This window comes from Sebastes fasciatus, chromosome 8 (assembly GCF_043250625.1).
Source record: "Sebastes fasciatus isolate fSebFas1 chromosome 8, fSebFas1.pri, whole genome shotgun sequence".
Lineage (NCBI taxonomy): Eukaryota > Metazoa > Chordata > Actinopteri > Perciformes > Sebastidae > Sebastes > Sebastes fasciatus.
In genome coordinates, this window is record NC_133802.1 from 16,373,148 (window position 1) to 16,395,861 (window position 22,714).

Sequence of the window (22,714 nt, forward strand, 5' to 3'; positions counted from 1 at the left end):
GCAGTTTGCAGAACAGAAGTGCTCGCCATCTAATCACCGAAAAATACAATTCTTGCAGAAATCTCCAGATTTCAAAAGTGTTTGATGCCAAATCACAGCATGGCTTTTTCTATGGTGTTCCTCAAGCTCTTGGTGTCTTAATGTGATATTTTGGAGGGATTTATGAACATTTTTATCAATTCTCGAGTGGTAAAAAATGGTTAAATATTGCACAAAATCTGTGTAACAAATGGTATCAACCCAATTTATGAGACACAATAGAGCATGGGAATGACCATCATATACTTCTATCATAATGTTTTAAACCCTTATACACTTTCACAATTTATTGTAATTAATGAATTCATGTTTATTTGTGATTTATGACAAGAAGAACTGGACACACAGTGCTGAGCTGCATCTCAGATTAATCCTCAGGTTCACAGCTTTCAGATGATGTACACCACTTCTGTTGACCTGCTATCTCCCCCTTAAGACCACTGTACCACCCTAAAAAAGACAAAAGCAGGTCTATGTGGGTCTTTTAGGATTAACAGATTATGAGCAAGCTATTTGCCAGGAGGAATATCAGGAGAAATGCTCCTTGGCATAGAGTTGATGACAATAAAATAAACCATGTAGAGAACAATACAGTGTCTTGTAGCTTGTTAGCAGTTCAGCTCAGGCCAACAGAGCCACAGGCAACATTAGTCCTTGTCATACTGTATAGGGCACGTACACAAGCCAAACACTGTAATGTTTTCAAAAGTAATGCAGTCGGAGACGAGTGCGAGTGCGCTACGGGCAGACTTGTAAAACGAGAAGAATTAGAACGCTCAACGCACAGAGAGGAGAGAAAGAACAGTATGAGTCATATACTTTATATCCTTGTGCTATACTTTTTTTCCTGTGGGAAAATTCCTTTCTCTCTTGCACACTATCATCACGTTGGGTGCTCATAAACAGATTGCGTTATTGCATTTTCAACCCTCATATGAACATTGAACATGTTTTGCTTGCTGTAATCATCCCTCCTGTTCATACTGGTCCTGAAGCGATCCTGTGATTAAGTGATTCCAAAGGAAGCGATGTCCACTTAATCCACTGTTCAGTTCCAAAAACTGGGTCTTTTCAAAAGTTACTGTCTTCTTAGTGTGAAATCCCCTCTTAACATCTAAATATGAACAGGAGGAATGATTACAGCAAGTAAAACAAGTTTAGTCAAGTTTAAATCCATGTCTGTAAAGACATGTTAGACGTGTGTGTGAAATTCTCATAATTAGCACGTGAATTTTTGAGGTACGGTTAAAATTGTGTTTTGTGAGGTCAAATGGAAGGCGTTCCTGAGATATCACGTTCACGAGAATGGGACGGACATGAGGTCACAGTGACCTTGACCTTTGACCACCAAAATCTCATCAGTTCCTTCACGAGAATGGTACGAACTAGGGCTGTCCCGAATACCATTTTTTTGGGCTTCGAAGCTTCGGTGAGAAATATTTAATTACTAATTTATTTATTACATACATGTATATAAAAAAATAGAAGAAAAAATGAAAAAACAAAGCATTTGAATACTGATTTGGAGGTCGAATACCATGGCAACAGTCGAAGCTTCGGGGCATCCGGGTCGGCCCTAGTACAGACGGACGGATAATCCGAAAACATAATGCCGCCTGCCGCGGCTGTCGCCTATCCTTTAAGTATACAGTATACAGATCTCTTAAGCGTTGTTTGAATTGTCGCCAACATGCCATTTTATTATTGAGTACTCTGTTAGAAAGATATTTAAAAAACAGTAGCGCAGACGACGTATGCTGTGTTCACACTACGAGCGACACAGCAACAGGCTACAAGTCATTTTCAGTGGAAAACAGTGACATGAAGCTACAAACTGACGCCAATCAAAGAAGAGCTGGTGTCAACTTTTTTCAGCGCTCCAATGAAGTGTCAACCAATCATGTTTTTTGTTTCACCCTGTTCCGTTCCATCTAAAAATGCCGTTAGCCAGTTCACAGCGTTATTTAACGATATAACTACGCCATTGTGCGTTTGAGCAACACTTCCACAGCGACTTGGCGACAATAAATGTAGCTGGCCACGCTTAGCAGTTTTGTCACTCGTAGTGTGAATAACGCTCCAAAGTTCGGCTAATTTTGTCGAGGGAAAACTGTAATGACCATATTCAAACAGGTTCTTGACCTCTGAACTCAAGATATGTGAATAAAAATGGGTTCTAAGGGTACCCACGAGTCTCCCCTTTACAGACATGCCCACTCTATGCTAATCACATGCAGTTTGGGGTAAAAACAATTCAGTTTTTTGCATGCAGAAGTGCTCGACATCCAGTCACCGAAAAAATGCAATTCTTGTAGAAATCTCTAAATGTTAAAAGTTGTGAACATAGCTTTATATCTCCTGAGAAGAGACACCGAAAGCCAGTGAGTGAAAGACAGACAACACGGGAGGCAAACATACAGTAAATCCAGCGGTTTTAACCTCTGTTTCATATTTATTTAGTTCATAGCAAGATGTTCAGGTGGGGAAGAGATACTGAATACATCATGACCAACACTGAAAAAAAGGTTGTTTTGAAAGTATCCGTAGGCTCAACCAGGGGAATACCTGTTACAATAATATTTATCATCCACACCCACACGTCCTCATATTCACACACCCATACAAACAAACAGACACTGTGCATGAACAAACAAATCTTTGACAGCTGAATCACTCACTCACCACGTGGTCAAATATATCCAACTCCCCAATTACGCCTCACGTGGAGGAGAGGATAACTTGGTATTAAGCACAGTAATGCAAAACATATCATGTAGTCACTAACAAGAACAAAATGGCATGCATTTACAAACACAGTTCCATCCATGATACTGTAAATAGTTATAATAGATTCATTTCTAAGAAATTTAACTTGTTGTTGGGTTTGGCTCGCTGTGCCTGATTTCTGCCTCATGTTGATCTTCTGAAAAACAAAAAGACGATTCATAATTACACTGCATATTTGTTTTCTTTGAACTCAGTCCAGTCAGGTGGCACTTTAAGCCATGCGGTCAAAGAGCTGTCAGTCTGAAATGTTTAGAATTGTCACTGTCAGTAACTCCTATGAGAGGAATGCTATTCTGCATACAATGCTTATACTGAAATCTAAACGGCAATAGAGAACAGGTAAATCCAAGGGCCACTGAGGCCAGGTGTAGGAAAAGCTAAAAAGCTTCAATCATTTTACAGATTTCCTTGGATTTCCCTTTTCTTTGGATTTGTCTGTATTTGTTCACTGAACAGGACTTGACTCCGTTCTTTAGTCTGTGAAGCAACGATGCTCCGCAGCCTTCCTGTTTCACATGGCAGTTTGGCACCTGTGCTTTCAACACACAAAAGGGACGAGAGGGAGATATCCCTCTGGCAGTGAGAGGAATGAAGCTTGAAGTGACATTTTTATATCTCGCCCAGAACGTGTCAGTGCATGGGAGCGAGATGACACATGTTGTTTGCATAGTGCAAAACGTATGTCAACATACTTGAGACACCATGACGCCAAGAGATTCAATAATTGACGAGTGTTTGTAGCTATAATGTGTAACCGTTGTTGGTTGCTGTAAACACACGGCAGAGAGTGGCTGAGAGAGAGAGTAGCGGTGGTCGAGCGAGCTATAAAGTGGACAAAGAAAAGGGCCGGCGTTAGAGAGAACAAAGCAGTGAATCAGAGAAATAAAACGTTATTTTCTGAGCACTGTGCACAACCCTGCACAACCCTGCAGGAAGGCGCCGGGTTGACGGATTTTTAATGAATGCAGCCGAAGGGCAGGCTTCATCCTATCCAACCCGTTCTCATTCCCAGAGCGTCAAATACTGTATAGACGCTTTTTTTCCCACAGACCTCGCCGTTAGATTGGGGCTGTGGCTCAGAGGGTAGAGCAGATCGTCCATCAATCAGAAGGCCGGTGATTCGATCCCCGGCTGCTCCGGTCACATGTGTATGACTATTTAGATCAGATCCTGATGGGCAAAGTTGGCACCTTGCATGGCAGCCTCTGCCATCAGTGTATGAATGTGTGTGCGTGAATGTTGACATGTAGTGTAAAGCGCTTTGAGTGGTCAGAAGACTAGAAAAGCGCTACATAAATGCAAGTCCATTTACCATTTTAGATAGTGACGCAACAAGGCACCCTTTAGCGTTGGTATGAGACGCACCGACTTTCCATTAACTACAATGTAAACCCATCCGCGTCAATATTAAATGCTATGGGAAATCGTCCGGAAGTGTGGTTCAGTCCAACAAACACAAGGCTGTCAGTCAGGAGGCCAATGTTCGTGTCCCCTGTGTCACCTTACAATCAGCTGTTCGTTCATATCCCGTGTTCATAATGTTCAGTGTCACTTTCACTGTACAAACGTAGTAGTTTTAAGCCCAACCATGTTGTTTTTTTCCTAAACCTAACTATAGTGGTTTTATTGCCTGAACCTAAGCACGTTTTATTGTTTAATCACAACATTAAGCACAAGTTTACTGCGACCGAAAAGTGACGCCGATGGGTCTGACAAAGCGTCAATATATGACGAGTTGGGATGAGAACACGTTTTCCTTTCCGCTGTGGCTCAGCGCTGCTCTTGGTCAAAATACACGACCCGTTCTCATCTGTGAAGTATGGCTGTTTATCTGACAGAGCTAAAGGGGGACTCGGCGGTACCTGACGACCTGAAGGGGCTACACACACCGCGCGCTGTTGTTGGCTGGAGGTTACAGCCCCACGAGGGGCCCAAAGCCTCTTTGCTGATGCACAGAAACGTCCTGAGCACAGCAAAATAAGAAGAAAAGAGAAAATCCAGGCAGATGGCTGCAGGGTCTCTGCAGAAACAGACACCACCACACACACGCAAGTGGGGCATACGTGATGACTGAGAGGGACTATTTTTGTATCATTGTTTTTTAGGAAATTCTTGCATATTATACCTTTAACACTTATTAGGAAAAATAGATTTTAAGTTGTAAAGAAAAATCCAATGTACTCAGGGAAACATTCACTAAGACAGCAGCAAATCACAGCCAGGTCAACCATGCTAGGGGTTTCCCCAAACGAAAGGATTGCAAATGCAGAGAGACAGAGAGATCTCTTTTTTTTACACTCTTTTTTTACCCATGTATCTCTACACAAAGTAAAATTCAGTCTTCATGGAGATTTAGTCGCAAGGCATCCTTCCCTCTCGTCCTCCTCCTCTGTTTCTTCATCCCTGGTATGGGGAACAGAGGTGAGCAGCAGAGTGTCGGCATGGACTTCTTCATCGTCCGACTGGATCACGGGTGTGTCGGGTCCGCCCCCACTTGTATCGCTGGAGCCAGATGATGTAGAGGACATGCGGCACTTTGAGCCCCGGTGAACTTCATCTTGCCGCTTCAAAGGGGCGCGCTCCCTGTACACAACCTCGGCATCTTCATCCTCCTCATCTTCTTCTTCGTCCTCACCCTCTGTGAACAAAAGCCGTTAGAACATATCTGAACGCTTTTGTCTGTGCACCTGCTGTATTACGCACTGTTTCTGATATATGAGATAATATTGATTTGCCCACACAAGTAGATTTGCTAATCACAAAAAACATTTCAAATTAAAAAGAGCCGAAAAGGTGCAGTTATGTGTGAGTGTATTGGGAAATTGGGTTTCCAAATAAAAGTTAATTGCTATGCTGTTTTGTAACTGATTCCCAGTTCTTGATTTGGAGACTTGCCAAACCACAAAATACTTCTCCCTACCTGTGGGAAAAACAGTTGTCACTTCAAAGCAATCTGGAATTTCTTGGCAGACAGCCAAGAAATGTCTTTCTTGATTTATGGTGAAATCAGGTAAGAAGCCAGGATCAGATTTAAAAAATTTCAAAAATCCGTTAAATGTTTCAACTGAAGCAGAATGTAGAGACTACGAGAAGAGTTAATAGATTCAGTAACTCTTTAAACACTGATTTTAGGACGTGACTTTGATCAATCTCACCTAAAATGTCATGCAAAAGTTACAGAACCTTTTTACCTTTTACTATTTTTAAATGAAGAATGTTACTTATTTCAGCATTGTCTCTGGAGCAGTTTTTAATAGATACGCACTGTCCCAGTAACAAAATGTCAAACCTTGTTTGGTTGCAACAATCATTCATAAATCTTGACATTCTGGGTAATGGCAACTTTTTTTGACACACTGCTTTTGTAAAATCAGTGAAATGTAAACATTGATTACATTAACAACAAGCTTCAGGACGGGATGGAAGGGCCCGAGGCAAAGAAACCAGACCAATGTGTTTGTAATTAAATTGTTTACGAGGGCACAAAGTTGTTCTTGATTTTGAATTGCACCAGATGGATGCATTTATCTTTGAAATATAGATACTATGGCTGTCAATCGATTAAAATATTGAATCACCATTAATCGCATGATTGTCCATAATCGCGAGAAATCGCAAATTACTCGCACATTATTTATTTGTTCAAAATGTACCTTAAAGGGAGATTTGTCAAGTATTTAATACTTTTATCAACATGGAGTGGGGGGACGAATATTCATACTTTATGCAAATGTATGTATATTTATTATTGGTAATCAATTAACAACACAAAACAATGACAAATATTGTCCAGAAACCCTCACAGGTACTGCATTTAGCATTAAAAAATATGTATGTGACTTGACTATGACTTGCCCCAAATTGCGTGTGATTATCATAAAATAGGCATGTCTGTAAAGGGGAGACTCGTGAGTCACATATCTTGAGGTCAGAGGTCAAGAGACTCCCTTGAAAATGGCCATAACAGTTTTTCCTCGCCAAAATTTAGCGCAAATTTGGAGCGTTATTAAGCCTCCATCGCAACAAGCTAGTAGGACATGGATTCTATGGATTCCTTAGGTTTTATAGTTTCATATGATATCAGTATCTTCACTCTATCCTTAAAACTCAGCCCACTACAACCTCCGGAAGATCGATTGTTTTAATGTATTAAAGAAATTAGTGACATTAAAACAAATTTGCGTTAACACGTTAATATCGCGTTAACTTTGACAGCCCTAATAGATACATTTTCTTTTGAAATGCACGATGTATCCAAAGTCAACGAGTAATCGTGATCTCAATATTGACCAAAATAATCGTGGTTATGATTTTTGCCATAATCAAGCAGCCCTAGTACAGTGGTAGCAGGACGACTGCGGCTCTGAGGCCATCAGTGCACCTGGTAGTGGAGATGCCAGCGCGCCCTCGTCTGCTCCGGAGCCTGAGTTGAGGAACACGTCGAGGGCCTCCTGGTCAGAAATGTCCATCAGGTCCATCTGCTCCAGGACGTCCACGTTCACCTCCATAGAAGAGATGCTTCCCATGGGGGCTGCATATACAGACACAACAGCATACATAACATAAATAGCAATACATATCACCAGAGTCACTGTCACCTGAAGCATTGGTTTTGTAAATGTTCACGTCTTTTTAAATGATGATAATCAAGAGTGACAATTAAACACAGGCTATAAATGTATTTTAAAAATGTAAACAGTTTGTCATATCTTTTACGGAGCAAAGTAGATTTAAAACTATCAGTGAGTAACTTTCAAAACATTTCACAACCAAGTTTTGATCGACTTCAATCAAAAAAACATGAAGTATTTATGCTCCAAAGACTGGACAGTCACTCACGTTTCCTGCAGTCGACCTGCAGGTGAGCAGAGGGCAGGTAGTTGTCCACGTCATGCTGGTAGACCTCTTCAAAAAAGCGCTGTCTCTCCCTCAGCTTCAGGTGCTGAGCAGAATCATTGTCCAACATCTGCTGGGAGTTGTCCGTCTCCACTGTCCAGCCAAAACGAGACACATATATACAAAAAAAAAGAAAGTTGAATTCTGTTTTACAGCTGGATTTCCCTTGTCTTTGCATTTGCCTGCATTTCTTCACTGAGTAGGACTTCACTCTGTCTACGTCTATAAATCAAAGATGCCCTGAAGCCTTCCTGTTTCCCATGGCTGTTCAGCACCTGCGCTTTAATGTGGTCTTTTTTTCCCCAAGCCTTTTTCTTGATAGCAGATGGAATAACAATGATCTGTCTAATTCTGCCTTACTCTAAGGAACTGACACTTTAATGACAGATGTTAGAGGCCTTTAGGGATTAACACCAACTCATGAATTCCTGGTTTACGTTATTCCGCATCTCTCTTTCCCCTCAGTCATTTCTCCATTGTCTAGTATCAATAAAGTCATACAATGCCAAAAAAAAAGCTTTAAAAAACAAAAACTATGGAACTATAACGGAGATTAAAATGTTATGAAGATGTTTATGGTTGCCTAGTACTGTTTGACAGCATCTAAAAGGAATTTATTGGGTCGAGCTGTTTCCAAATCTGGAACAGGTTTCGTTTCTAAACCACAAGTATAATTTGTTCCCTGGATACTAAAGCTCTTTATTCCTAATTTATGACATGACAAACGAGTCCCATCGTCTCCCGTTATTCACTGCAGGACAGCGTTTTACTTTGTGTTTGCCAAACCTCTCAGTGTTAGCGTTACCTGTAAGGAACGACTCATCCAAAAGAAATGCAGATAACTCAACAAACTGTCAACTGAATATGTTTCAAGTGTTGAAATGTCTTTTAAAATGTTGTCAGTGGTTGATAAGGGGCGGCTGAGAGGTAGAGCGATGGTCTACCAAACGGAAGGATGGCGGTTTGATACTGAACCCCAAATTGTTCCCGAAGGCTGTGCCATCGATGTGTGAATGAGCATTTAGATTAGATCTTGATGGGCAGGTTGGAACTTTGCATGTCAGCCTCTACTATCAGTGTATGAATGGGTGTGTGAATGGGTGCATGTTTACATGTAGTGTAAAGCACTTTGAGTGGTCGGAAGACTAGAAAATCGCTATATAAATGTAAATGAATTTACCATTTACCCTACGTTGATGTGTAAAGAAAATATTTTTACCAAAACAAAATATAGCAGCCTTTTTTTTACAATAATTCTTCTATAAGATTCAGACTTTAATCAATAACATTACGCTAATCTGTACTAGCAGATAAGCTCTAATGTAGAGTGTCTCATTCAAGGACAGTCTACACATTTGGTTCACCATCTGACTCTCATAAAGTTCCCATGTTGAGTCTGGAAATCTCAAGCCTTGGGCCAAGAACGGCAGAGATCCCAGCTCAATATTCTTCAATGTTCAATTTTAATGGTGTCAGAAAGTCAACACAGGTTACTCAAATGAATCACATGATGCTGTACAAGTATTTTGCAAGAAGCAGAGTTTTCATCGTGTTTAATATCAACAGACACAAACACAACCAAAACCCGAGCAGGTCCGGACACGTCTGTCCGGACGCAACTGCTCGCGTTCTTTACATCATAACCTTATATACTTGGAACAAAGAACTCACCTCCTATCCTGTCATCATAAATCGTAGTATTCCTCAATTCTACTGGTCTCTGTCTTACTAATCAGCATATGACCTCTGCCATATTATGATCTTGGTACCTCCTCTGCCAGATTCCCTGTTTTGGGCCCCCCGCAGCTGCGAGGTTGCTTGGAATTTACATGACATCACTAGAGCTGTGAGTTACAGTGGCCAGTGTGAGTATTACAGCACTGGGGTCAATACAGCAGCACTATGATTGTATGCTGTTTCAGTAGTAAACACAGTGTTATAGGATTAATACTTTTATCATTGTTCATCACATTTTTATATAGTTAAAAAGGGATTACGAAAAAATCCAGCAGGTATTTTCATATTAATATTTGGGAGTAATGATTGATCATCTGTTATCTTGGAAAGACCACATTGAATTTGTCTGTAAAAAGACAAAACAAAGAATTTACTTTCTTTTGGGGCGAGTAAACAAATTCTTCTTTTTGTTTTTTACTTCTGTGATTATGAGTGTTCTACAGTATTGTTATTCTACATGGTACAATAGTTTGTCCACTACTTTAAAGTCAACACTGCTCCACCAAATGAAAATCTGCTCAAAGATTGTAGGTCAACCCCTTGAGAAATTCTATGAATCAGCCTATCATGATAACATATTAAGGCTGGCTAAAACACCATCGTTTCTGACCCCAACGATGTTTTGAACAGTGAATATGAACTGTTACCATCAAATCGGAGATACATGGTTCCACAATTTAATAAGGTTAGACTGAAGCACTCTCTTGTACACCAGCCAATCCTAAAACTAAATATGGAGCCTAATCCCAAATCAAATGTACGTTGAAGGGCCCTGAATATCATCTTTTGTGATTGTAATGTTAAAATGTATGTATCCTTGTTTCTTGTCTTTGTCCTTTTTGTGATGCAAATGGAGCTGCTGTTACGCAAAACAAATTTCAGACCTGTCTGACAATAAAGTATTATCGTTAATATCGTTATTATTGTTTAAGACATGAAATAATCATCATACTTGCATTAGTAACCTGCTGTCATATACATTCTATGCATACTATTCATCTCAATGTTTCTCATTTCTCTTACACTTCTCCTTTCTCTTTCCTCTTTTCTGTCAGTCAGCTCTGTCTGTGACTTATCTCAGGGCAAAGAAAATGATCTAATTTTATTAGTCTGACCTCTAGTGGTCATGATCAAACACACATGCAGTCTGAAAATCTATTTAACAAATGGTATCACATTAGCTATGTGATTAACCAATTGAATATCTGCTGCAACAATATTTTGAAGTAAAAGATTGTGGGAAGTGATCACAATTGCACATTTTAACAGTACAGTAAGGAGTACTATGCCGGACCCTTGTGCAAATATCTGTGCATAACATGTGGAGATGTGCCTAACTGCAAGTTATAGTATCTATGGTTCATGGATGTTGTTTGATGTGCCAAAACAATAGGTGTTCTGACAGAGCTATTGACATTGGTGTGTGTGTGTGTGTCTGTGTATTGTCTAGAGCTGTCCTGAGTACAATTTTTTTGGGGTTTCGGGAAAAATTTTAAGCTATTCGAAGCTTCGCGGCGCGGCAGGCTGTCATGTTCTCCTGTCTGTCTGTCCGTCTGTCTCCATTTCCACCGTTTCAGTGCCGCTGCCGCACCTCTACACACAACAAACAGCGATATCAGTCTGAGGATAACTAATAATAATTAATGATGAAAATAAAAAATGAACAATGTTCTGGGATTATTCAATATTTCAAGGGCTATTTTGGGATTTATAGATTATTATTACATTTATACATTATTAGTACATACTTATAAATAGGGCTGACCAGAATACTTCCAAGCTTCGACCGTTGCCATGGTAATCAACCTCCAAATCAGTATTCGAATGCGTCATTTTAAATTGTATTTTTTACTTTTTTTATATATCAGTATGTTATAATAATGTATAAATCCCATAATAGCCTGTGAAATAAGGAATAATTCCACAACATTATTTATTTTTCATATTCATCATTAAATATTATTAGTTATTCTCAGATGGGTATCGTTGTTTGTTGTGAAACGGTGGAAATGGAGACAGATAGACAGAAGAACATGCCAGCCTGCCACACCGCGCTGCTTCACAAAGCTTCGAATATTTCTCACCAAAGCTTCAAAAAGTGTTTTTTGAAGCATTCGAATAGTGATTTGGAGGTAGAATACCATGGCAACTGTCGAAGCTTCGAAGCATTCGGGTCAGCCCTAATGTTGTCAACATGCCTCTTACTCAAGCACCATCTTTGAGCTGCAGTTGCATCTTTCTTGGTGTCTCAGACTCATATGTAAGGGCAGGAGGGGAACAGAAAAGAAGGAGTCGTCAGCTGTTGCAATCCTAGCAAATCTCTGACGATCCCCTAGCTACCAACGTATGATGTTACCGGGATATTTTTTTATTTCAATGCGTGACAATTATGAAAAACAAGAGAGCATCTGTCCTCATAGGGCTACCTCCGGCATCGACCTCTGCCATGCTGACCAGTGTGGTTGTGTAACCGTGCTACATCCTCCTCAGCACACATTGTGCCTTCTCCCACTGGGCTCCCTGAGCTGACACTTTGACTCGCGTCACCAGTGTTTCAATGTTTGTGTGTGTGTGTGTCTGAATACAGTGCGGGCGTGTTCACATAAACTGTATGAGTGTGTGCTTTCGTGTATGCATGCATATTTAGTTGATGCTCATTTTGTCACCCAGTGTGTGTAACATGTGTATCAAGCTTCCATGACTAACATGTTTACAGCAGATGGATCCAGCACGCACAGTAACACTAACAACATTCACTTTACTTCATCTGCAGACCTTTTGAGTGCTACTTTTCTTCTTGTTTGGAATCAAACACGTCTGTGTGACCCAGCAGCCTCCCTCCTCAGACAGCTCTGCCTCTGGAGACCCAGCTAGTCAGTCACTCTCCCACAGCACTGGAGGGGTGTGTGTGTCCACTATCATGCATTAATGACAGCCTTTTATTCTGTCATTCAAGCTGTCTGTGGAGGCAGGAAACCACTCTGCGGTTCACAGTCCCTCTGGATGATATTTCAGTTGGTGAAGTAACTGGGAACACAATGATGTAAGTGTCCAGACGTGAATGTAAATAATGTGATTGTCACTAACTAGAGAAACTTGATATGGTTGAACACGCTGAGACGTTCATCTCATTGCTGCGGCTGCTGGTATTCGTGGAATCAGATCAACAAACCCTGAGCTACATTGGGGTATTTTCAATATTCAAAATTCTAACTTAATTGCAACTCCACTTTACAAATTACAGTTCTGGAGACAAGCAACCAGCTTTGTTCAAAAAGATTTTTTGGCAGATTTTCGGTTCAGCTTCTCAAAGGTGAGATTCTACTGCTTGTCCCTGTTTTAACATAAAACTGAAAATGTTTCGACTGTTGGTCGCACAAAAAAGACGTTTAATCGACCGAACGATTAATCAATTAATCGAGGAAATGATCAACAGATTAATCGATTATGAAGATGATTGATTCATTATGTAATACCCTACTTCATGATGTTTTTTCCCCTTAATTTGTCACCCATCTGTGTGTCTTCATACTGTAAACATTCCTGAAATAGGCAAAAATAGGGCTGCTCATAATCGATAAATGTGCTGATTTATTATTTTCGGGATTAATTTTGTGGTTTAAACATCAGAAAACACTGAAATATGTCTGTCAGAATTTCCCATGCAATGCCATTGCATGCCTTGTTTTGATTGACCAGCGATCCAAATAACAAACAAATAATTACAATAGTTTTCAGACAAGGAAAGGCCCTGACACACCGAGCCGACGGTCGGCTGTCGGACAGTTTGGGGCCGTCGGTGAGCGTCTGTCGGCCTAGTTTTTTCGGTTTGTCCCGCACTGTCTGCTTTAGTTTGCCCATGTCAGAGTTTTCTCGGCTAATTCAGCATGTTGAATCAGTGGCGGAGTCCGTCGGTGAGAGAAATCCCTCTGATTGGTGGTTCAGCTTAAATTAATCTGTGCACAAGAAGAAAAACGGAAGTGAGGAAAGCAAGCAAACGAGTAAAGTCAAGAGGACACATAAGAAGGCTCCTCTCATTTTTCATCTTCATCACATCCGATCATTCCAAAACACGTGACAAGTGGTTAGTGTGAGTGGTGTGAAAATGGTCGGCAAACGCCGCTCTGTTTCATGTACATATCATAACAACGGCTTGTATATCCGCAGTCCTCGGTCTTCTGGTTTCCCTTTTTGAATGACAAATACAAACAACTGCTATCCGCTGGTGTGGAGAGTTATTTAACCTCGCAGTCGCAGATCGTACGTGCTAACTGGCCGTCGGCTGTAGTCTTTGCGGTGTGTTTGAGTGCAACTTATTGGCCAAAACAAAGGCGAAAGTGGCGAAAGTGAGGCGACTCAACAAGCGGCCTTCGTCTCCGCTAGTTCTCTGATGTCGGGTTGGTGTGCCCCCAGCTTTATATTGGAGAAGTTGGAACCATTTTTGTCATTTTTGTTTAAAAAAATGCCAAACAATTAATAGATTATTGTTGCAGATTAATTTTCTGTCAAGTGTAATAGATCCACCAACAAAATATAGACACGCCACTACATAAGTCCACTGGCCCAGCTGTGTCCCGTCAGTCCAGCAAGATGGCACACAGCAAAAAGAAAAGTGTTATTCAGTTACTTGTGATCATTTTCTTGCATGATATTTGGCATTGCAGATCAAGGTATGTCATCATATTAAAGAGACAGCTCTTTTGGGAGACGCTTGGTCTCAACACGCCAACCTGCCAAAACCTCCTGCCATGCTATCTAGTTGCACCTGACACTGGCTATGATCATTCAGCGGGGATTATTCGTTAGCCGTGGGCAGCTTGAGACAAATAAACCCGTTACTACAGGCTGTTACAGCGATGACAAGGCTTCTGATGATGAAACTACACAGCTTACGTAAACTTCAGCTTTGCCTGCTGGCCTTATGGGGTTCTCTCTCTCTCTCTCTCTCTCTCTCTCTCTCTAGGAGTGTGTTTCTCTTCCTCTCTCGCTCTTTTGTCTCTTTCTCTAAAAACAAATTTTGCTACTCAAGTTGCCAGTGGACATACCCAACCCACGCACAAGCTCAGCTGCATGTATCCATCTGTCTGCCCCAGCGTGGGAGAAAAACATGTATGTAAAAGGCTGACTCATCCAGATAACCTCTGAGTTTTCTACCACCCTGCTGTGGAAGACGTGTAGGAGGTCTCCATGCAAATTGGTTAAGATTACATTGCAACCATGCTCTGTGAGGCCCAGATGGTGTTCATAGCCTCCGAGGGGGAATCCCTTGCTTTTGAAAGGGGTTATTAACCGCTAACTGTCCTTATGGGACTGTTTGGTTCATCAAGTAAAGTATTTTTTCCACTCATATGTAGGTTTAAGTCTCTCCCTTTCACACCGAGGACTCAACCAGAGTTGAACCAGGGTTGTGTTGGGTGTATGAAAAGGTTAACCCGCGGTGATCTACTCGCCTTTGTGACCCAGGTCAAGAGGTGGGTCAGACCAGGGTCAATTTTGATGTGAATTGCACGGATCAGGGTCGCTAACAAATGGGGCTGGACAAACCTATTTGTTTGCAAATGAGGGCGCACAGTCCGTGACGTAACTGTCACAGGTCGCCGTGGCTCATAAACAAATGGAGCGACGGCAGCAGGAATGTTTTCAGACACACCGGAGGTGGGCCTTGGGGGTTCAGGCCCGTCCAAAAAGGTCACTTTGCCCCCTCTGCTGAATTCTCTCCTGACAAAAAAACTAAACTGAAATACTTTTACATCTAGGCTATAAGTAAAATTAAGTCATACAGTTTGTTAAAGGAAGGACTTAACACTGCAATGCAAACTAAAGCACAAAACAGTGATAGTTTTGCATTTAGGAAACAACTACGACATGTACTTGGGCTTGATTACATTGTTTTCTATTGAAGTGTTCTAACTGGCCGCGAGCAACGCGGCGCTGCACAGCGCGGTGCAACGTTTTGTCTGAACTTCTGTCGGACACCCTGTTCCTATTTTTTTCCTGTCACTCGAATTGAGAGCGCCGCAACATGGACGAGGAACGGCTGATTGGTTTAGATTTAATGGGCCGAGAAAACCGGGACAATTGTCCTGGATGTAAATGAAGATACTAACTTGATTATTAGCACAAGCATTGACACTCGCAGTTACTGTATATGCGTAGCGTTCACTAGTGAAACTTTATTACGAGCTACCTGTCAAAAAATATACTGTAACAGCCACCTCATGGCAACATGGCAGCCCGCTGCATGTTGAGGTCTGTTTGGACCTCCTTTTCGGGCTTGAAATTACGTGTCACAGGTTCCCACGTGAAGATTCAACAGCGGATACATGTTCCACAGCCGCCGGCTTTAACCGTTCATAGCCGAGGGATCAGCCAAATCCAGCGTTGGTTAGCCCTGGTCCAACCCTGGTCATGGTTGTGAAAAGGGTAAGAGGAATTTCACAGGAAAATCGGGAGAAAATTAGCAATTGTTGAAAAATGAATAACAGCAAGTATGCACATTGACTGCCGGCAAATGGGTTGCACTGATGTTCAAGACAAGTTTGTACAAGAGTCGGTGAGTACAAAGTCAGATGAAGTAGTCCTGATGTTAATAAAAGAGGCCACCCATTCAGCTTCATTTTATATCAGGTTATGAACATGTACAGGTCACATGGAAAGGATTTACTGTAGGTGGGTCAAGGAACACAGAACGGCTGTAATGGCTGACTGTTGCTTTGTTAAAAAAGTGTTATAATATTGAGAGAGGGAGCTTATAAAAGAGGAAAATAAAAAAGAGAAGAGAGGTACCAGGATTAAAATCTGCTGGTTCCACACTCATTTACCAGATGTATTGTATGTCTACGACTGCTGACACTACACTAAAACACACCGTGGCTTTGTTACAACCACTGATGCACAGTAAAAACTGTATTATTTGAAACGAAAACCATAGAATTAATAATTCAGTATCACTGCTGTGTGCAAAAAGTGGCCCTGGCAGTGTCTTACATCTCAAACTCATTCTGCTGATGATTACCCTGGGACACACAGTAGCAGTTTTACCCTCACCACTGCATAAAGACATAAAAATGTTGTTGTGTACTTCCTACTTCTACTGTACGAGTCGATCGTTTGCGACGTAAAGCCAAAGCTCACAATCTATGTGCTCGCATTGTAGAGTCCGATCGTCAGCCACGACCTGAGTGCTCACACTGTAAAAAAACTGGCTGTTGACAGTTATCAATAAAGATTCGTTTGACAGCTCCGAGGCGGGTAAAGTTTGTTTGCCAACAGAGGTCTGTACGGGTCACAATGCTAACAAGGCAGAAACATGTTGCCATGATCATCTGTGCCATCCTGTCTACTGAAACATTTAAAAAAAAAGAGGCAGCGGCGTAACGTTATAAGGACTCACAGGTGGCTCGGAAGACGTTTACTATAGCTATATCTATTGAACCTACATCGTTATCTCGATAGCTACGCTCTGATTACTGCTGCACTGACGTTGGGGAATCGGCTTGTGTTTCTGCTTCAACTGTGCGAGAGCCTGTACTACAGCTGTACAATACAGTTAATACTGAACTCTAGCTCTTTCACCATAGAGGCTCCTTGTAAAGCTTAACTCGGTTAGTGGTCTACAAGATTTCTCTCTGTGTTTCAGGCCAAGTTACAGTTCATCTCACGCCACTGTTTGGAAAGAATGTAACCTGGCCTGAGACAGAAAGAGAAATCTTGTAGGCCACTAACCGAGTTAAAGGTCACATATTATACTCCATTTAAACTAGTTATTATAGGTCTCAGACACCTCCAAACCATGTCTCTGAAGTTTTTTTTTCAAAAAAACAATCAGATCATGCATTCCAGCATGTCTCTATAACCTCTGTTTCAGCCCATTTCCAAAAGTGCTGATTTCTGTGTCCGTAGCCTCTGTCTCCTCCCACTCTGCTCTGAATGGTCAGCGTTTTCTGTCAATCAAACGTCCTCAACAACACAGCGTCACCCTCCCCGCCCCCCTCGCGGCCTGAGAGCAGGGAGAGAGAGGAGCTAGAATAGAGCTTATAAACCACTTTAAAGTTTATAAACCAGAAACTTCACCCAGCGCACGTTACCGGAGGAATCTGATCAGAAATCGGCGACACATGATGAACATCTGCAGTCCAGATCCCAGGTTTTCCTGACGGTTTCTCTCAGGTAAATAATGCTATTTATATCTCTGTTAGTTAGCTCAGTGTTTACCTCATGCATCAACTCTGTAAACCGTAAACATACACTCTGTTTTACGTCTGTCTTTACAGATCCATCTGTGAGAAATGACCGACAGAATCATCCCAGAGGAGAGCAGACAGCTGAGAGCAGACAGCTGTGGGCAGATGGGAGATACAGAGCTAACCCGTTAGCATGTAGCTACGTTAGCTCTGTTTACATGGAGATACAGAGCTAACCCGTTAGCATGTAGCTAACCCATTAGCATGTAGCTACATGCTAACGGGTTAGCTCTGTTTACATGGAGATACAGAGCTAACCCGTTAGCATGTAGCTACATGCTAACGGGTTAGCTCTGTTTACATGGAGATACAGAGCTAACCCGGTAGCATGTAGCTACATGCTAACGGGTTAGCTCTGTTTACATGGAGATACAGAGCTAACCCGGTAGCATGTAGCTAACCCGTTAGCATGTAGCTACATGCTAACGGGTTAGCTACATGCTACCGCTATGACACGGTGTGTAAACACAGCGACCATCAGGGTGGAAAATAGAAGATGTGAAACAGTAGTCAGTTCATTATTTCTGCTAAAAGATAAATGTATGGAAGATCAGAGTAATGGTATATTATTTACAGTAGTAGCTGTCTCTGTGTTACCATGACTACAGACCACCGGAGCTTAGCTTACCATAGTTTACCAGAGCTGAAAGACTTTCTCCTGTACCATGTTAACATAACTAACTAACAGGTGAGATGATTACAAATGCTGTGAATAATTAATATTGTCATCTGTCAACTCAAATAAAGTTTGACTGTGAAACAGAAATGTGTTGTGTTGCTTACAAGTCACTATTTACTCCCTGTACTCTGCTACATGCATGACATCAAATATATATAATATATAAATATCATCTGTTTAAACAGTGTAATTACATAAAGCCTTTGTGAAAGAACATGTTATATTTAGATGATGGGAGTACATGAAGCCTGTTCTGCTGGTTCTTGCAGACTAACTGTAGGAGCTACTTTGCTCAAGTTCGGTTGAGGAGGAGAGACAGTGACGCGCTGTGGGGCGGGGTCAGCTACTGAAGGTTCTGCTCTGGTTCGACCAGGAAACCCTTACATGGCTTGCATTTCTCAAATGACGTCAGAATACAAGGAAAAAAGCGAATTTTTTTTCTGCACCCATTTCCGGACAAACGGAGGAGGAGAAAAAGAGAGAGGATGGTCTTTTATGATACTATGGTGGCCTGTAGACACACTGGGGACAGATATTGATGTTTAAAAGACATGGAAAAGTGCATTTTGCATAATAGGTGACCTTTAAGCTTTACAGTATTTTAAAAGAGCTGCCCTGTGAAATTCCATAACACTTGTGTTCTGTCACAGGACCTATGCCCTCTATGCCTCACCTCAGCCCACACTGAACCATAATTACCTGGGGCTTACTGTTACATAATGCTGGTGCAATCCTTCCACTGCACACTTTCACTACACACTGGACTCCTACTGGATTGTAGTTGTGTGTACACGCATGTAGGATGTCTGTGTTGGCTGAGTTTGTAGGGAAGGAAGAAAGGAAGGAAGGAAGGAAGGAGTTTGTCAAAGAAAGGAGAATGGGGTGTTATGCAACCTGAGCCTGCTGTGCATTATTCCCGGTATAAAGTAGCTGTAGTGTCAGTGATTTGAGGCAAAGAGCTTTACTGGGTCTGCTTGCCTCAGCTAAGTCTCATACTGACAAAAGCAAGGGTGCATTGACGCTATTCATTTTGTGCATTTTGTTATATGTCAAGGCAAACGCGCACTGAATAGAAGGAATTTACTTTGGCTTTAGAATTGCAAGAAAACCTTTTTTTTTTTTTTTTCTTGTTTCTTTATCCTTTTTGAAGTCCACATTTCCACAACCATCTTCAGACATTTTCACTCTTGCATCAGACCAGCACTTCTTTATGTCTAGGAATCTAACACAAGATGTAGAGGTGGGTGGGGGCGGGTGGCCCAGGGCAGAGCCAGAGGTGACAGCTGAGCTGAAGCACATGATTTTTTTTTTTCATCCTTCTGATTATTCTTCCACGGTCTGATCCTTTAGCCCCTTTAGCCACTTCCACTGCTCTGCTCCCATTAATCCACACTGCTACTCTTTAGACCACCTTTTGAAAATACGCCCAAATGACAGCCCCAGCATCCATCCATCCATCCATCTGCAACCGCTTATCCCGTTAAGGGTCGCGGGGGGGCTGGAGCCGATCCCAGCCGACATTGGGCGAAGGCAGGGTACACCCTGGACAGGTCCAGCCCCAGCATGCAATGTACAATTTGTTTCTCTCTTCTTTCTGGCGACCTTATCAGCATCTTTTCTATGATGAAAACATGATCTGCTCCGTGTCATTCTAATGACGCAGTCATACATCAAGAGTCCTGGGAACGGCAAAAGGAAAGCAGGGAACAAATGTTCCTATTGAACCAAAGAGTCACATGGCAAAGCATTCAGTCTCCCTGTGGCAAGTGGAAAGAAATCCCATGATCATCTTGCTGTTTGGAGTGAACAGAGAGTTTGAGTGTTTGTATGTGTGAGAGAGAGCGAATAAGGCACTTGCGCTGCATGGCCAGTCACATTTGACAGCCCATCCATCTCAAACTCCACCCCTCCTCTCCTGCAGCTCCTAACTCCCCTCCCTGGGGGTCGATGATGGTGTCAGCCGGCTCTCAGCAGTATATACAGCCACATCATTTTTAGGCATTACTGCCATTATTTACCGAGCCAATCGCTCTCCTCTGCTGGCCTTGTGGCTGTCTACCCAGCATAAATCATTTATGAGTGAGATCACTGCGCCACAACAGCCACCTCCCCCCGCCGCCGTGCTTCCACACTCCCATCACGCACGTATCCATAAACACACGGCTGTGTAGTAGAAAGTAAATCCAGACAGCACCTCTTTCCACTACACCCACCGCCATCAACGCCATACTACTGCAAATACTTTTATACATAAAAACAAGCCTTCATCATGACTTCACTCTCGTCTTCAAGCTCTTATGATCCCAGCGCTGCAGTGATTACATCTTGAACCTTGTGCTCCGTAAGTGTCTGATCAGATTGTGTATTCCCAGGGCATTCCCATTCCCATTCCCAAAGCCATTAAGGCACTTCACTCGGGGGCTAAATGCAAAGATGACCTCCAGCCGTGCCCACTGCTCCCGATTTAGGTCAGTCATAACAGGGCTTTCAGGAGTCTCCACAGGGCTCGCGTGTACTGTAGTGCTCCGTCTGTACACATTAACATGCAAACCCCACATAGAAACGTGTTAATTAAAGCAGCAAAATAGCAGATTATTCTCTCGACACTCAAACACAACAAAGAAACAGCTCTTGTGAGGTCGTGTTCAGTTAGAAAGCAAGACAATGTTGCTCTGGTGAGCAGGTAGCAGTTAGCCTGTCTTCCCTGTTTCTATATAAAGACCTTCTTCCTGTAGCTTAGTCAGACTCTAAGAAGTAGTTGTTATCCCTTCACTGTGATTAAACCTCATCTGCATCAGCAGTGTCGCACCACCATCAAGGCTGTCAGGCTAATTAAGTTGAAAAGAGGAGGCTGTTATTCTTACTTTGGATAATTTAAAGTAGTTGCTAATAAGGCTTGGATCAAGGCTGGACCAAGAAGTAAAACAATAAACTTAACAAGTGTAATTCAATGTTTGTTGTTTTTTTAGTGAGTAATAATGCATGGAGTATCTATATATACACACTGTGTGTAACATAAAGTACAATTGATCTGTTATCCTATCAAAGAGCTAACTAATGCTGATTTAAACAGCTCTCATGAAGACTTGACTGTTTTGTTGTGCATGGTGAGTCGTGATTCATGCACAGCTGAAGCAGTTGTAGGGGATTAATACCCATCTTTGCACAATTTTATAATAAAAAATGTCCCTTGCCATATGCAAAAGTATCCTAAGAGACTGTACTGTGTAAATGAATGTAGTAAACACCTGCCCAGAATGAAAGAAAGTGCACACAAAGTGTTAAATTACAACAACAATGCAGAGTAAATAAGTTACACAACACTGTACAGTACTGCATTTCTGTTAACTCATACACACTGTTGGTTACTTACATGCCAGACGCTTGTTGTGGTTGGTTGACCCGGTAGACGACATGATCCAGTAGATGTGGGACTGCTTGAAGAGAGTGTTTTTGCCTCTGAGTGTGTAGTTGATTTCTCTTGTCCCCTCCTGTCAAGGCTCCAGGACAGGATGCTGGTGTGTGTGAAGTGGCTGGTCATCTAGTAGTCATTGCATCTTTTGACTTTGGCACCAGCACAGTCAAAGATAGTACATTCACATTACACTTTATCTCCCTCCCCTCTTCTCTTCTCTTTCTTCTACTCTGCTCTGCCTTTTTGCTGTGTTCGCTGTCTCCCTACCCCCCTTTCTGATCGCCTTTGCTGTTCTTTCGAGGTTTTCCCTCTCACTGCTTCACACTCTCATCTCGGCTGCCTCTCTCTCACACACACACACACACACACACACTCTCGCTCTCTCTGTCAGACAGGCTCAGCCGGGTTGTAAAGAGCTGTGCAGCTTAGGGACGGGGGGAGAGTGATAGTGGGCTACAGCATTGTGGCCTGTACCAACTGGTGACAACAAGGGGGTCAACTGGATCAGGCAGTGTATAGGCTTTTTACATAATATTGAGGGATATACCAGGATTAAACCCCTTCCGTCTCAGCCATCACTGCTTTGCTTTATATATTTGTATCGATTTATTCGCTTTGTTGTGGGATGAAAGCTTTAGAAGTATTTTAAGAGTAGATGTGATGTGTAATGTGTAAATTAACACAGTCTCTCTCAGCAAAACTGCAAAGAAAATCAGAAATGTACATGACTGGATCTATCAGCGTAATATGTAATCAAATCTACGTAATGTTGTGTTACATCATCTCATGTCATGTTATGTTAATTCTTTGTCTAGATTTGTTATGCGTTTGTTCTATTATTTCTTTAACTTTTCTCTTTAACAGTACCATTTTCTATTTAGGTATACCACTTTACGGTTTAAGTAATGGCCTAATTAA

General features: G+C 41.8%; 1 protein-coding gene across 1 annotated transcript; it reads right to left on the reverse strand.

The window, feature by feature from the left end:
- Window positions 1–2,932: 2,932 nt before the first annotated feature.
- On the reverse strand, window positions 2,933–22,210 carry LOC141772627 (dysbindin-like). Its single transcript, XM_074643821.1, has 4 exons — window positions 21,755–22,210; window positions 7,666–7,815; window positions 7,208–7,357; window positions 2,933–5,464 (listed from the first exon to the last, which is right to left on the reverse strand). Exons 1-4 carry the CDS (start codon window positions 21,795–21,797, stop codon window positions 5,169–5,171), a joined length of 639 nt encoding a protein of 212 aa, XP_074499922.1. The 5' UTR covers window positions 21,798–22,210; the 3' UTR covers window positions 2,933–5,168.
- Window positions 22,211–22,714: the final 504 nt, after the last annotated feature.